The sequence below is a fragment of the Lipotes vexillifer genome, unplaced genomic scaffold (assembly GCF_000442215.2).
Source record: "Lipotes vexillifer unplaced genomic scaffold, Lipotes_vexillifer_v1.1 scaffold1129, whole genome shotgun sequence".
In the NCBI taxonomy this organism is placed as follows: domain Eukaryota; kingdom Metazoa; phylum Chordata; class Mammalia; order Artiodactyla; family Lipotidae; genus Lipotes; species Lipotes vexillifer.
This window is the reverse complement of record NW_006789022.1, coordinates 2605378-2617411: the sequence shown is the minus strand read 5'-3', so window position 1 is coordinate 2617411 and position 12034 is coordinate 2605378. Positions and strand designations below refer to the sequence as shown.

General features: G+C 54.4%; 1 protein-coding gene across 1 annotated transcript in view; it reads left to right on the top strand.

Moving 5' to 3' along the window:
* Positions 1 to 2007: 2007 nt before the first annotated feature.
* Positions 2008 to 12034, top strand: part of SPINDOC (spindlin interactor and repressor of chromatin binding) — a 10960-nt gene continuing 933 nt past the window's right edge. The window contains exons 1-5 of the mRNA XM_007462098.1: positions 2008 to 2134; positions 5345 to 5674; positions 5753 to 5899; positions 6050 to 6187; positions 6347 to 6547. Coding sequence (XP_007462160.1) covers positions 2008 to 2134; positions 5345 to 5674; positions 5753 to 5899; positions 6050 to 6187; positions 6347 to 6547 — 943 coding nt within the window. The remainder of the gene's footprint in view (positions 2135 to 5344; positions 5675 to 5752; positions 5900 to 6049; positions 6188 to 6346; positions 6548 to 12034) is intronic.

Genomic DNA, 12034 nt, shown 5'->3' with positions numbered 1-12034 from the left:
GGGAAAAATGCTCATGCTAGATTTGATGAAACAGGATTCATGCTGTATTACCCTGGGCAAGTAATTTAACCCTTTAAGGCTCAACTTCCTGCTCTGTAAAATGGCAACAACACAGTCTACTACATAAGACTTGTGAGGTCTAAGAAATAATGTCTACAAAGTGCCTGGTATAATACTGGCTCGCTGTATCGCTCAGGGTCCAACCACACAAACAGGAACCACTCTAAGAATGTAAAAACAGAGAATTTAATGCAGGGGATTGGTGACACGGGTGATGGAAGGGCTGAGAAACCCAACAGCAGACAATGAGGCAACCCAGAGATTAGCAAAAACCAGAAGCTGCCCACACTCCTAACACTGGAGGGACAAACAGAGGAGATGGAATTAGTGGAGGCTGGCGGGGAGGACCACCATGGGAAGTTGGAACCACAGCAGCCTATCCAGTAGGAGGTGGCGCCACAGGGGAGCCTCGCCTGCTGCTGGAGACCTGCCAGAGCCCGAGCAAGAGAGAGAAAGAGAAGAAATAACCTGGCTTTTTCATACCTCCTAACTTCCAGTCTCCTGCCACTGTCTCCCATTGGCCAAACCGAGCCTGAAAGGCAGCTGTCCTGGAAGCCTGAGAAACTGCACCCTGTAAGGCAATACAGAGCAGAGCAGAAGCGCAAGGAAGGGATCTGTAGCAAAAGGGTAGAGAACAACCATTAGATAGAAATAGGTTAAACAGGCTTGGTAATACCTTTGTAAAACCTTTAAAGTACTGGATACACGTGAAAGTAACAAAATCATTCACTTAAAACCATACTGTAGTCCACATAAACTAGTTCACATCCCCCCTCCCACCCCAACCTACTACATTATTCTGATTACTACTGTGTCTGGTCTAATACGGTGGCATTTTAAGACGGATTTTCAGTGTCAGGCATGTTCTCCACTGAAATTTCATGAGGGCTTCTACAGCAGAGGGAGATGCCCATTCTATGTCACAGAGGTCAAAGCTCAGCCACAATAGAATTATGCAGCAGCTTCATGGCAACTGGACGCTGGTCTTGGAGCTCTCAAGGACTTCTGCGTGACCTGTGGGGAGGGTCACAATCTCTGGACTCACTTTTTAAAAAATGTGAATCACAACCCTCGGGGTGGTTTACGCGCGCCCACAACACTCCACTTGGCTCTTCTTCTTTCCATTCCCTTGTCCAGAAGGCTCCACAGTGTTTTTTGAAATAAAGAATGAAAATGTCTAAGAAAACAGATAACGTACCCAAGATCACAGAGCTAGCAAATCGGAAGGAATTCATTCTCTACTCTTCCCACGCCAAGGCGCTTTCCGCTCCCCCACCGGTTCTTTTCGCTCCCCGGACATCCTCTTGCGGAGGAAGACTTGTTCAGGGAAAGGCAAGAGAGACCCCGCTCAAAATCCTGGGGCACTTGGTAGCGCTCTTCGTGCAGCCAACGCGCCCAACTGGCGTCTCAATAAACGGCGACCCGCCAGGCTCGGCCGGCCGGCTCAGGACGCTCCCGGCTCGGGGGAGCTCAAGGTCCTCTCCCGCGGCCCCGAGACGCCCAGCCCCGCTCCGGGGGACAGCCGGAAGCAAGCTGCCCTGCCCGCCCCCTGCGGGTCGCGGGGTTTCTAACGGAGCCGCGTGCCCGGGGCGGGGCCACGCGCGATTGGCCGCTCGGAGTCGGGGGCGGGCCCGCAGCGGGCCGGCCGGGCGGGCGCCGACAATGAGCCTCCATAAAAGGGAGCGGCGGGGGGCTAGAGCCCCGGATTGAGCCCTCCCCGCCCGGGGTCCCGACGCTCTAGGTCTCGGGGAGGCCCAGACGCGCCCGTCGCAGGCCGGGCAGGCGAGCGGCGGGGGGCGGGGGGGGGTCGCAGGCCGGGCAGGCGAGCGGCGGGCGGCGGGCGGCGGGGAGGGGGCTGCACGGGGCGGGAGGCGGCCGCCGGCTTGCGCGCAGGCCTGCGCGCCAGTCCTTCGGCGTCCGGTCACCGAGTACCCCCCCGGCCGCGCCATGGCCCTGAAGGCCGAGGGCGCCGCGCTCGACTGCTTCGAGGTGACCCTCAAATGCGAGGAAGGGGAGGACGACGAGGAGGCCATGGTGGTGGCCGTAATCCCGCGGCCCGAGCCGATGCTCAGAGGTGAGAATGTGAGGGGAATCCCACTTCCGCGTCACGGTCCGGGGCTCGGGCTTCCCCCCCACACCAGTCGGGGGTCTGGGTCCCAAGCGCCCCCACTCCACTCCGGCCTGGTGCCCAGGCGCCCCCTTCCCCCTTCTGTCTGAGGTACTGGCGCTCTCTTGTTCCACCCCCAGCGGGGTTTGGAATCTCAGGCCTCCCCGAATTCCCCCTCCCCCGCCCCCGCCCAGGGTCTGGAGCCTTCGATCCACGCCCCGCGAGCTCCGGATCTTCCGGTGCCCGAGCGCTCCCCCCACCACCGTGGAGGCAGAGGCAGGCCCAGGGGCCAGGCCGTGTTCTCGGCCGAGGGCCGAGGGGTGGCAGGGCCTCCACGCCGGAGCTAGGGGCCCCTCACCTTGGTGTCCGGAGTGATTCGGTGGGTGGAGGCAGGCGCCGCTGCAGCCCGCCAAAAGGTGTATTTTAAGGGCGCTCCGTGCAGAAAGCTTTCCTACGCCCCCCTCACCATCCCTGGGCCTTACACTTGCATAAGCCACAGGTGTCAGATTCTCGCGCTGCAAGGGTGAAAGGGGTTGCATAGGACACCTAGTTTTGGAAAAGGAGTGCTTGCTGCGGGCGCCCTCAGCCACTCTAGAAGGGGATTGGCCTCAGGAAGGGGTTTGAGGAGCAGTCTGGGAGCACTCGCTTTCTCCACCTCCCTCACCGATTTCTCCAGTCCTCAGGATCTTGCAAACCCTAAGAAAACAACGAGCCACCTTAGTGGAAGACACACTCTTCACGAAAATGCAAAATCTTTTCATTCCTAGATACCCTGTCCCTCAGGGGGACAGTACCCAAAAGGTTGAGAGCAAGGCCATTCATTTAGCCTCAGCAGGACATGGTGATGTCTCCCTGCACTGCCTCTCCTTTTTGGAATCAAGAGTGCTATAAAATGAGGGAAATAAAGGCCACTACCCTTCTCAGAGCTTTCAATCCAAAAGAGAGGTTCTTTCTGTACTTCCGCTAATATTTCTCGAGTGCTCAGTGCCAGGCTGTCTCAGTTAACCCTCTCAACAACCCTGCAAGAGCATCCTCCTTCCCCAGAGAAGTGAATTCATTCAACAAGTATGTGGGGGCACCTCTTATATGTCAGGCACTGTTTTAGGCTGGGCATGCTAATCGCTATAAAGAAAGTCGAAACTCTGCTCTTCTGAAACATATATGTAGATACTAACGACCAAAGATAAATGAAGATAAATAAATGTGTAGCATGTCAGGTGGTTCAGAGAACAGGAAATCAAAGTAAGGAGAAAAGAGTGAGGGTGTTTCATTTGGAATATGAAGTGGTCAAGAAAGCCTTCTCTAATAAGGTGAATTTTGAACACAGACCAAAGGAAGCGAGGGAGAGAACCCTGTAGATAATTGGAGGTTAAGAATTTTTGGCAGAGAGAATATTAAGTACAAAGGTCCTGAAGCAGAAGCTTCTTGAAAGATTTGGGGTGGGAAAGAAAAACAGACGAATTCAAGGTTTTGGCCTGAGCAACTGGAAGGATGGACTTCCCATTTGCCAAGATGGAAAGACTGGAGTGCAGGTCTGTGGGAGATGGGGAGTTAAGGTTTGAACATGGCAAGTTTGAGAAGTTTATGACACATTCAAGCACAGATGTCAGATGGTAAGTAAGGCATGTGAATCTAAATTTTCTGGGAGAGTCTGGTTAGAGGTATAGACATGGGAGTTGTCAGCAGGCAGGCACTGGGATGAGACCACCAAAGGAAGGAGGTAGATAAAGATGGGGTCCCAGGACCGTTGTGGAATGCTCCAGTGATTCCAGTTTAGAGACTGAGTCCTCCTCAAACACTGCTGAATGCCACTACATGCCAGGCACTGTGCCGAGTGCTGGAGACGCAGTTGTGAAAGATCAAAAATCCATGCTGTCTTGGACCTACAGTGTAGTCAGGAGACAAAGGGAACGAGTAGGAAATGAAGCAGTGAGGGGAACAGGGAGCTCAGGTGGAGCAGATGGCAGCTTTCTAAGGGACGGCAGGCAAGCCTTGGGTGAGAAGACGGTTCTGTTCTGGAGAAGGGACTGGCACGGGTGCCCGAAAAATAGCTCCAGTGAAGTAAGAGAGGAACCAATAGGAGGTGGTGCCCTGGAGTCCAAAGGACAAAAATCAAGATGGAAGAAGCCATCTGTCAAAGGACAAAGTTGAAGAGCTGACCGCTGGGTTTAGCATTGGTGACCTTGACAAGAGCTGTTTTCACGGAGTGGTGGGAAAGAAAGCCCGACTGCAACCAAGGGATTCCTGCCCACAGTCACATTTTGAGAGGGGTACAACCCAGCCTTGGAGCTAGACCTTCTGAGACCAAGCCGGTTCTCATACCCATTTTAAATGCCACCTCTTCCAGGTAGTCCCCAGGTGTTAGGGTCTCCCATATTTGTCTTTCGCTCCATCTTCTCAGGTGGGAGGGATGTGCAGCCACAAGGGATCAGAAGCCCTGAGCTGCCAGGCTAACGTGGGTCTGAGCCTGCATCCTTTGCTGAGCTGAGAAGGGTTCCCATCCTGTCGGAGCTTATGGTCCATGTGCACAGGGAACAGGTGCTGTGTCGACCAGTAGGGACGAGCGAGGTCACTGCTGCAAAGGCTTTGGGAAGGGAGGCTATTTCCGACAGGATGGGAGGCTTCTTGAAGGGGCCTCGACAAGTGGAGGAACAGGCATGGATGCCATTCACTGACCCGAGAAGGCTCATTGAGCGTCTCCTCTCCTACGTGCCAGGCCCTGCAGGGACAGTAAGATGACAAAATTTACCATTCTTGTCCTCAAGGAAGTGCTTCGCTGCTGTGGCCTGGTAGTCGCATATGGATATAATCACCTGCCAGGGGTGGGAGGTCAGGAAGGCTTCACAGGGCTGAGGTTTTGAGCAGGGCCATGACGGAAGTAGAGGACTTTGCCAGACTGATGGGCTGCCAAGGCCGTAGACATGCAGGAACGCAGTCTGTTGGAAATGCCTGTTGGACCTGTGGTCCGAGACTAGATTGAGGTAGCAGGATGCGCGGCATGTAGGCTGTGTTTATCGTGGCTAGTGCCTTGTGGGCTCCAGGGGAAGGGAGAAAGAGACTCTAGGTGGGAAAGTTCCTTCCCTACATATGCCACCAGGTTTGGGGAATCCTGTTCTCTGTATTGTTGGTTGTGGGCACCTTTACTGACAGTCCCCGCCCCCTCCTCTTCCTCTGTAGTGGCCCAGCAGGAGAAGACCCCACCGCCGAGGCCCAGCCTGCTAGAGGCAGGCGGCGATGGCTGTGAGGAGCCCAGGCAGCAGGTGTCTTGGGAGCAGGAGTTCCTGGTGGGGAACAGCCCGGGAGGCAGCGGGCGGGCGCTGTGCATGGTGTGTGGGGCTGAGATCCGGGCCCCCTCGGCGGACACGGCACGCGCCCACATCCTGGAGCAGCACCCTCACACCCTGGACCTGAGCCCTTCCGAGAAGAACAATATCCTGGAGGCCTGGAGTGAGGGGGTGGCCATTTTGCAGGACTTCAGGGCCGAGCAGCTGTCCCCGCCCCATTCAGGTAGCTGGGCTAGGGGAGGGTCGGAGGGGGAAGGAAAAGTCAGGACTCTTGTTGCTCACTGGCATCTGCCCCCTTCAGACTCAGGCCAGGAGGTCGAAGTGGACCCAGACTCCGACCCGGACCCCGAAATGCCAGCAGAGATTGTCGTTCTCCTCGACTCCGAGGACAACCCCTCCCTTCCTAGAAGGAGCCGGCCCAGGGGACTCCGCCCTCTGGAGCTTCCTGGTCAGTCATCCCAAAGCCTCAGAGGCTGAGTTGGGAGGAGGGGAAGCATGGGCCCTGCCATCTGGGTGGAGAGAGGCTGCTGGGCAGGTACCTTCAGCAGCCCTGTGGTTACGGCAATCAGGCCTCTTAAAAAGGTCTTGTCTTTTGCAGCAGCCCCTGTCCCAGAGCCGGTAAGCAAGAAGCCACGTGGTCAGAGATGGAAGGAGCCCCCTGGGGACGAGCCGGTCAGAAAGAAAAGAGGCAGACCCATGACCAAAACCCTGGACCTGGACCCGGACCCGGACCCAGGTAAAGGCGAGGAAGGTGTGGGCTCCAGGAGGAAAGCTAGGACCCTGGGGGGTGCAGGGTGGGAGGATGCATGGCAGAGGGCACCTGCACCTCAGCTGAGGCCATGGGCTCAGCCCTTGGGAGTCTGGCCTCACAGTTCCATCCTGTCCTCCCTTCCAGATCCCCCCTCACCCAGCTCACCCACTGAGACTTTTGCGGCTCCCGCCGAGGTCCGACACTTCACCGACGGCAGCTTCCCTGCTGGCTTTGTTCTCCAGCTCTTCTCCCACACCCAGCTCAGGGCCTCAGACAGCAAGGACTCGCCCAGAGAGGGGAGAGTAGCAGAAGGAGGTCTTCTCCAGCCGGAAAGCCCCTCCCCAGGTGAGCTCGTGAGAGGGGCTGACAAATGCGGGGTCAGGAAGGCCGCATCCCTGGGGTCTGGCCTCCACGAGGCTGCTTGGCAGCAGAGCCCAGGCTAGAGGTGGCTGGTGCTCCAGTCCCCTGGGAGAGGGGCCGAGGGCAGGTGGATTTAAATACAGCAGCCAGCCAGAGAGCTGAGTTTTTTGCAAGCTCCTTGGGAGTGTCCTGGCTGGTTGTTAGGTTGGGTTAGGCCAGTGCTCCCCAAAGCCCGACACCCATCACCACAGTTAAGGTTGATTCCAGCTGGAGCCTGAAGTGCCCACCTTGGCCCCGGTGGACCAGGGGCCTAGATGGTACCGATAGCAGAATAGACGGGGCGAACACTCAGCAGACACCTCAGCTCAGTTTATGTCTAATAATAGCAGTAAGCACTTGTGTTTTTATCATGTTCTCCGATTTTAAGAAACTCTCATATGCAGCTCATCTGGCCCTTATAAAAGTATCTTTTCCAGATGGACCGACTGAGTCTCAGAGAGATGGTTCCTCCTCTACGGTACTTGTATTCATTTCCTGAGACTGCTGTAACAAACTACCACAAACTTTGTGACTTACAACAACACAGATCTACTTTTTAGTCTCGGAGGTCAGAGGACTGGAACGGGTCTCACTGGGCTACAATCAGGGTGTCAGCAGGGCTGAGTTCCTTTCTGGCTCCTAAAGGAGGAAGTCTTGCGTCTTCCAGCTTCTAGCAGCCGCCTGTGTTCCTTGGCTTGTGCCCTCCTTCCATCTTCAAAGCAGGCCGTGGCCAGTGCCGTCTTTCTCAGGATGCCATTTTTGGGTCTGACTCTTCTGCCTCCTCCTTCCCCTTTAAAGACCCTTGTGATTACACTGAGCCCACCCAGATCATCGAGATCTCTTTTATTTTAAAGTTGGCTGATTAACAATGTCAGTTGCATCTGTGGTCTTAATTCTCCCTTGCCGTGTAAGATACCTTATTCACAGGTCCTGGGGATTAGGACTTGAACGTCTTTGGGGGACTGGTATACTGCTACCACAGTCACGAAACCTAGCAGTAGCAGAATTGAGATGAGACTGGCCTGTGTTACAGCAGGGCAGGGCTGAGCCTGGTTCCTCTCTCTCCGTCTCGCCAGGCCAGGCCCTGCTTGCAGCATCTCAGATGCAAAAAATGGTTTTTCTTTTTTTTTCTTTGGCTGTGTTGGATCGTTGTTGCTGCACACGGGCTTTCTCTAGTTGTGGCAAGTGGGGGCTACTCTTCATTGTGGTGGCTTCTCTTGTTGCGGAGCACAGGCTCTAGGCGCGCGGGCTTCAGTAGTTGTGGCTCGCGGGCTCAGTAGTTGTGGCTCGTGGGCTCTAGAGTGCAGGCTCAGTAATTGTGGCACACAGGCCTAGTTGCTCCACCGCGTGTGGGATCTTCCCAGACCAGGGCTCGAACCCACGTCCCCTGCATTGGCAGGCAGACTCTTAACCACTGTGCCACCAGGGAAGCCCCAGAAAGTGATTCTTGAAGGAGTGAATGTGTGACACAGAGAGTGCCTCGTCCCGCCTGCCTGAAATGGGTGTTTGGAGTTGGAGCCCTGAGAAAGATGGCACACGGGGTGCTGGAGGCTCCCCAGAGCAGGGCTCTCAAAAAGGAGGTGTACTTTTTGCCTAAAGAAAAAGGCATACCTGTCACTTCAGCCCACATCACTCAGTGGTGACCACTGTCAAAAATTTGGCTTGCATCCTTCAGACCTTTTACAAAGCTCTGTGTGCACGTCTCTGCATGTGTGCTTTCATCTATTTATTTTTTACCACTTTTTCTAGTCTGGAGGCAGGTCTCACCCCTGTGAGGTTGTAACTGTCTCAGGTTTCAGCTTGAGTCACCTTCCAGTTCTGCTTCCCCAGGACCGTGCTCTGCCTGGACTTGAGTGTTTCCCGGGCCCCCTTTTATTGTCAGTGGACCCCTGCTCTAAATGGCTGATCTCTTCCACTGGCTGATGAGTCCTCTGGTTTCATTCTTGAAAGTGGGGCCTTTATTTTGACCCCTGGGATACCCTGTGCCCAAACCCCACCTGTGTGGAGTGACCAATAGGTGAGAAGGGCATCCTTGAGATCTCAGGTTTATTTGGGGTGAGTGGGCAAAGCCTGAGATTTGGGGTTCATCAAGCTGATTGAATGATGTGAGAGGGATGGAGGGGGCTGAGAGGTGTTCCCGGCAGAGGCAGGGACCTGTAGGGGTTGGAGACAGTCCAGAAACTGCAGGAGGTACTAAGTGACACAGCAGCAAGTGTTCCACAGCCCAGCTATGGGAAATGACAGGAGTGCCACAGCCTTTGTCCCCACGAAACTCACAGTCTGCCTAAGGGTACAAGTCAACAAATAGAGAATAGTGTGGTGCCCACGATGGTTCTGTGCAGAGCACAGGCTCCAGACCAGTGGTTTCAGGTTGGTTTGGGGTTTTAAGTACCCAAAGCTCAGATTTCTCAGAAACCTGTGAGGCTTCATCCTGAACGCCTCTCCTTCGAGTTGTTTTATTTATTGAAGCTCTCCAAAGATCTTATTTGAGTAAAGATCCTACCACTTTAAATCAAGGATATAAAAGTTGCGGGGCGGGGGGGTCACTGTGGTCAGGTCAGCTGACCTGATGGATATGTGTGTCAAGCAGTCAGGGACGACTTGCTGGACTTTCAGGGGCCTCCCAGGCTGAAGGCGGGGACCCGGCCAGGAGAGGAGGTGAGCCCTGAGGGCCCACTCGCACACAGTGGAAAAAAGCCTCCTGCTGTGGTGTGTGTGTGTGTGCAGATAGTGGAAAAAAGCCTCTTTGTCCTGCTGGGGTGTGTGTGTGTGTGTGTGTGTGTGTGTGAGAGAGAGAGAGAGTGTGTGAGATAGAGCACCTAGAACAGGGCCTGGGTGTGTGTCAGCACCTAGAACGGGGCCTGGGGGTGTGTGTGTGTGTCAGCACCTAGAACAGGGCCTCTGTGTGTGTGAGCACCTAGAACAGGGCCTGGCACCAAGAAAGCCCTCAGGGAAGATTTTTTGACAGATGAGTGGATGGCGGCTGCCTTCACTTGTCATCCTGGTGGTGACATTTCCAGAGTCTCTGCTCAGAGACAAGCCTTAGTGAGAAACGAGAGAAGTGGGCCCCAGCCACCCCCTGGGGAAGGTGTACACATTTACACACACGTGCATGAGTGTGGAGGAAGGGAGGGGATGAAGCTGGGGAAGCAGAGCAGTTTGGGCCAGGAGAGAAGCAGGGGTGGTTCTGGGGTTGGGGTGCTGCAGCTTGTCCCGGGGACAGAGGAGTCCTCTCGGCTTGCTCTCTGATGGCCTGGGGCTCTGCTCATGCACTGCTTCTGAAAGAAAATCTCTCTCCTGCACCTCAGGCCTCGCTCTTCTGAAACACCCCTCCCCACCACCCACCCCTTTGCCCTCCCTGCTATCAGGAAGAATTGGCACTTAATTCCAATGTACTGAGTTCTTTTAATGTATTTTTTTCTGAAATCCACAGGACCACCTTATAAAGGATTATTATGTCCACTTTACAGAAGAGGAAACTGAGCCTTGGGCAGGTGTGTTTCACCCATGCAACACCCCGCCTGCAGTGAGGGCCAGGAATCAGTTCTCTGTCAGACCAGGAGCTGTTCTTTCCTCTGGGTCCTCCATATCAGCCTACGCAAAGCTGTTGTTTCTTCATTCTTGACCCCTCATCCCATCGTAGCCACTGTCCCATTTATCCCCAAGCCTTTTCAGCAAAGCTGGAGAGCTCTTCTTTACTGTCTCCAGTCTGTCTTTAGAAGCCACTTGAGTCAAACTCATGCTCACCACCCGACACTAAAATGGCTTTTTTGGCAACATTGCCATTGACTTCCATAAAGTTAGATCTGGTGGTCAGTTCTCAGTCTTTATCTTTCCTGACCTGGCAAAAACAAGGAACCCCTCCCTCCTTCCCTCCTTCCCTCCTTCCTGGAGACCCTTTCTGCCCTTGGCCTCTCGGGCAGCAGCATGCCTGGGTTGCACCTGCCTCTCTTGCTTGTTCTTTCCTAGCTCCCCAAGTGGGATCCTATGGTTGTTTTTCTTCCCGTTTCTAGAACATATGTTCCTGTGGGTCAGGATGTTTGCCTGTTACATTTACTGTGATATCCCCAGTGCCCAGCACAGAATAGGTGCTGCTTCTGTATTTGGTGGATGAATGAATGACCCAACCGTGGGTCAGGGTCTGCACTCATGCCCTGGGTGATCCCGTCCAGGCTCACAACTTGAAGGACAGTTCCTGTGCTCACAGTCCCGCCTTTCTCCTCCACCCCAGGCCTCTCCCTTCAGATCCAGCCTCTCTCTTACCCATATGATGTGTCTGATTGGTTGCCTAAAAGATCCCCCAAACTCGGAGTTTCTGACGGCGTTTCTGAATGGCACCCCCCGTCTCCTCCCCTCCCCTCCAGCCACTCTATTCGCCCCTAGTCCTCCCTCCCCAGGGAGCTGGCAGCCCCGTTCTTCAGTTTGCTTGGCCCAGACCCTCAGAGTCATCATCTTCTGTCTCTCTCAGACCCCACATCCGTCCATCAGCAAATCCTGTTAGCCCCACCTCCAAGATGCTCAGAATTGACGCCCCTGTCACTACCCCTACTGCTGCTACTTTCATCCAAGCTTCCTTAACAACCTTTGAACTTGTCTCCTAGCTTCTGATCTTTGCCCTCTGTGGTCGGTCTCATACAGCAGCCAGAGCCCCTGTTGAAACACAAGTGGGATCCTGGCACTGCTCTGCTCAGAGCCCTCCAGCACCATCGCTGTCGCACTTCAGATAAAAGTCAGAGTCCTCGTGGAGACCGGTGGTCCTCAAACCAGGATCTTCACCTCTTCTGCCCAGCAGGGCATCTGCCTTTGCTCTTCCTCCCGTCAGGAATGCTGTTCCCCAGCCAGACACGCCGCTGACTCCTCGCTTCCTGTGTTTTGCTCACGCGTCAGCTCTGTGAGGCCCTCCCTGCTACCCCGTCCCCTTCCCTGGTGTACTTTTTTACTTTGCTTCTGTCTGTATATATCACATTGCATTCTTGCTTTGTTCATCCTGTTTATTGGCTCTCACCACTGGAATGTAAATTCCAGGAAGGCCACTTGGCCTGCTCCATGTTCTGGGGAACCCCCAGCAACTGGACTAGTGTTGGGCACAGTATAGTTGCCCAGTAAGTTATTGTTGAATTAAGGAGCCAGTGAGTAGGCTCCACCTGCCCTCAAGGAGCTTAGAGTTTGTCAGGGAGACAAACCAGCTCATGTGACTACAAAGCAGAATTTGTTCAGTCGCACGACCCAATGGCAGCCATTGAGTCATTTTAAATCCCGGCAAACAGTACAGCAAAATTGTACCTGTTTTCTCTGCCAGATTTTAAATCAGTGGGTCTCTAGAAACAGTGCAGAAGAAAACCACAAATAATACAGACACCGCAACAGTTACAATCACCGTTTTCTGGCTTTGTTTTTTGATGTAACTTTTGCACGTGCCCATGCTGCACCGGA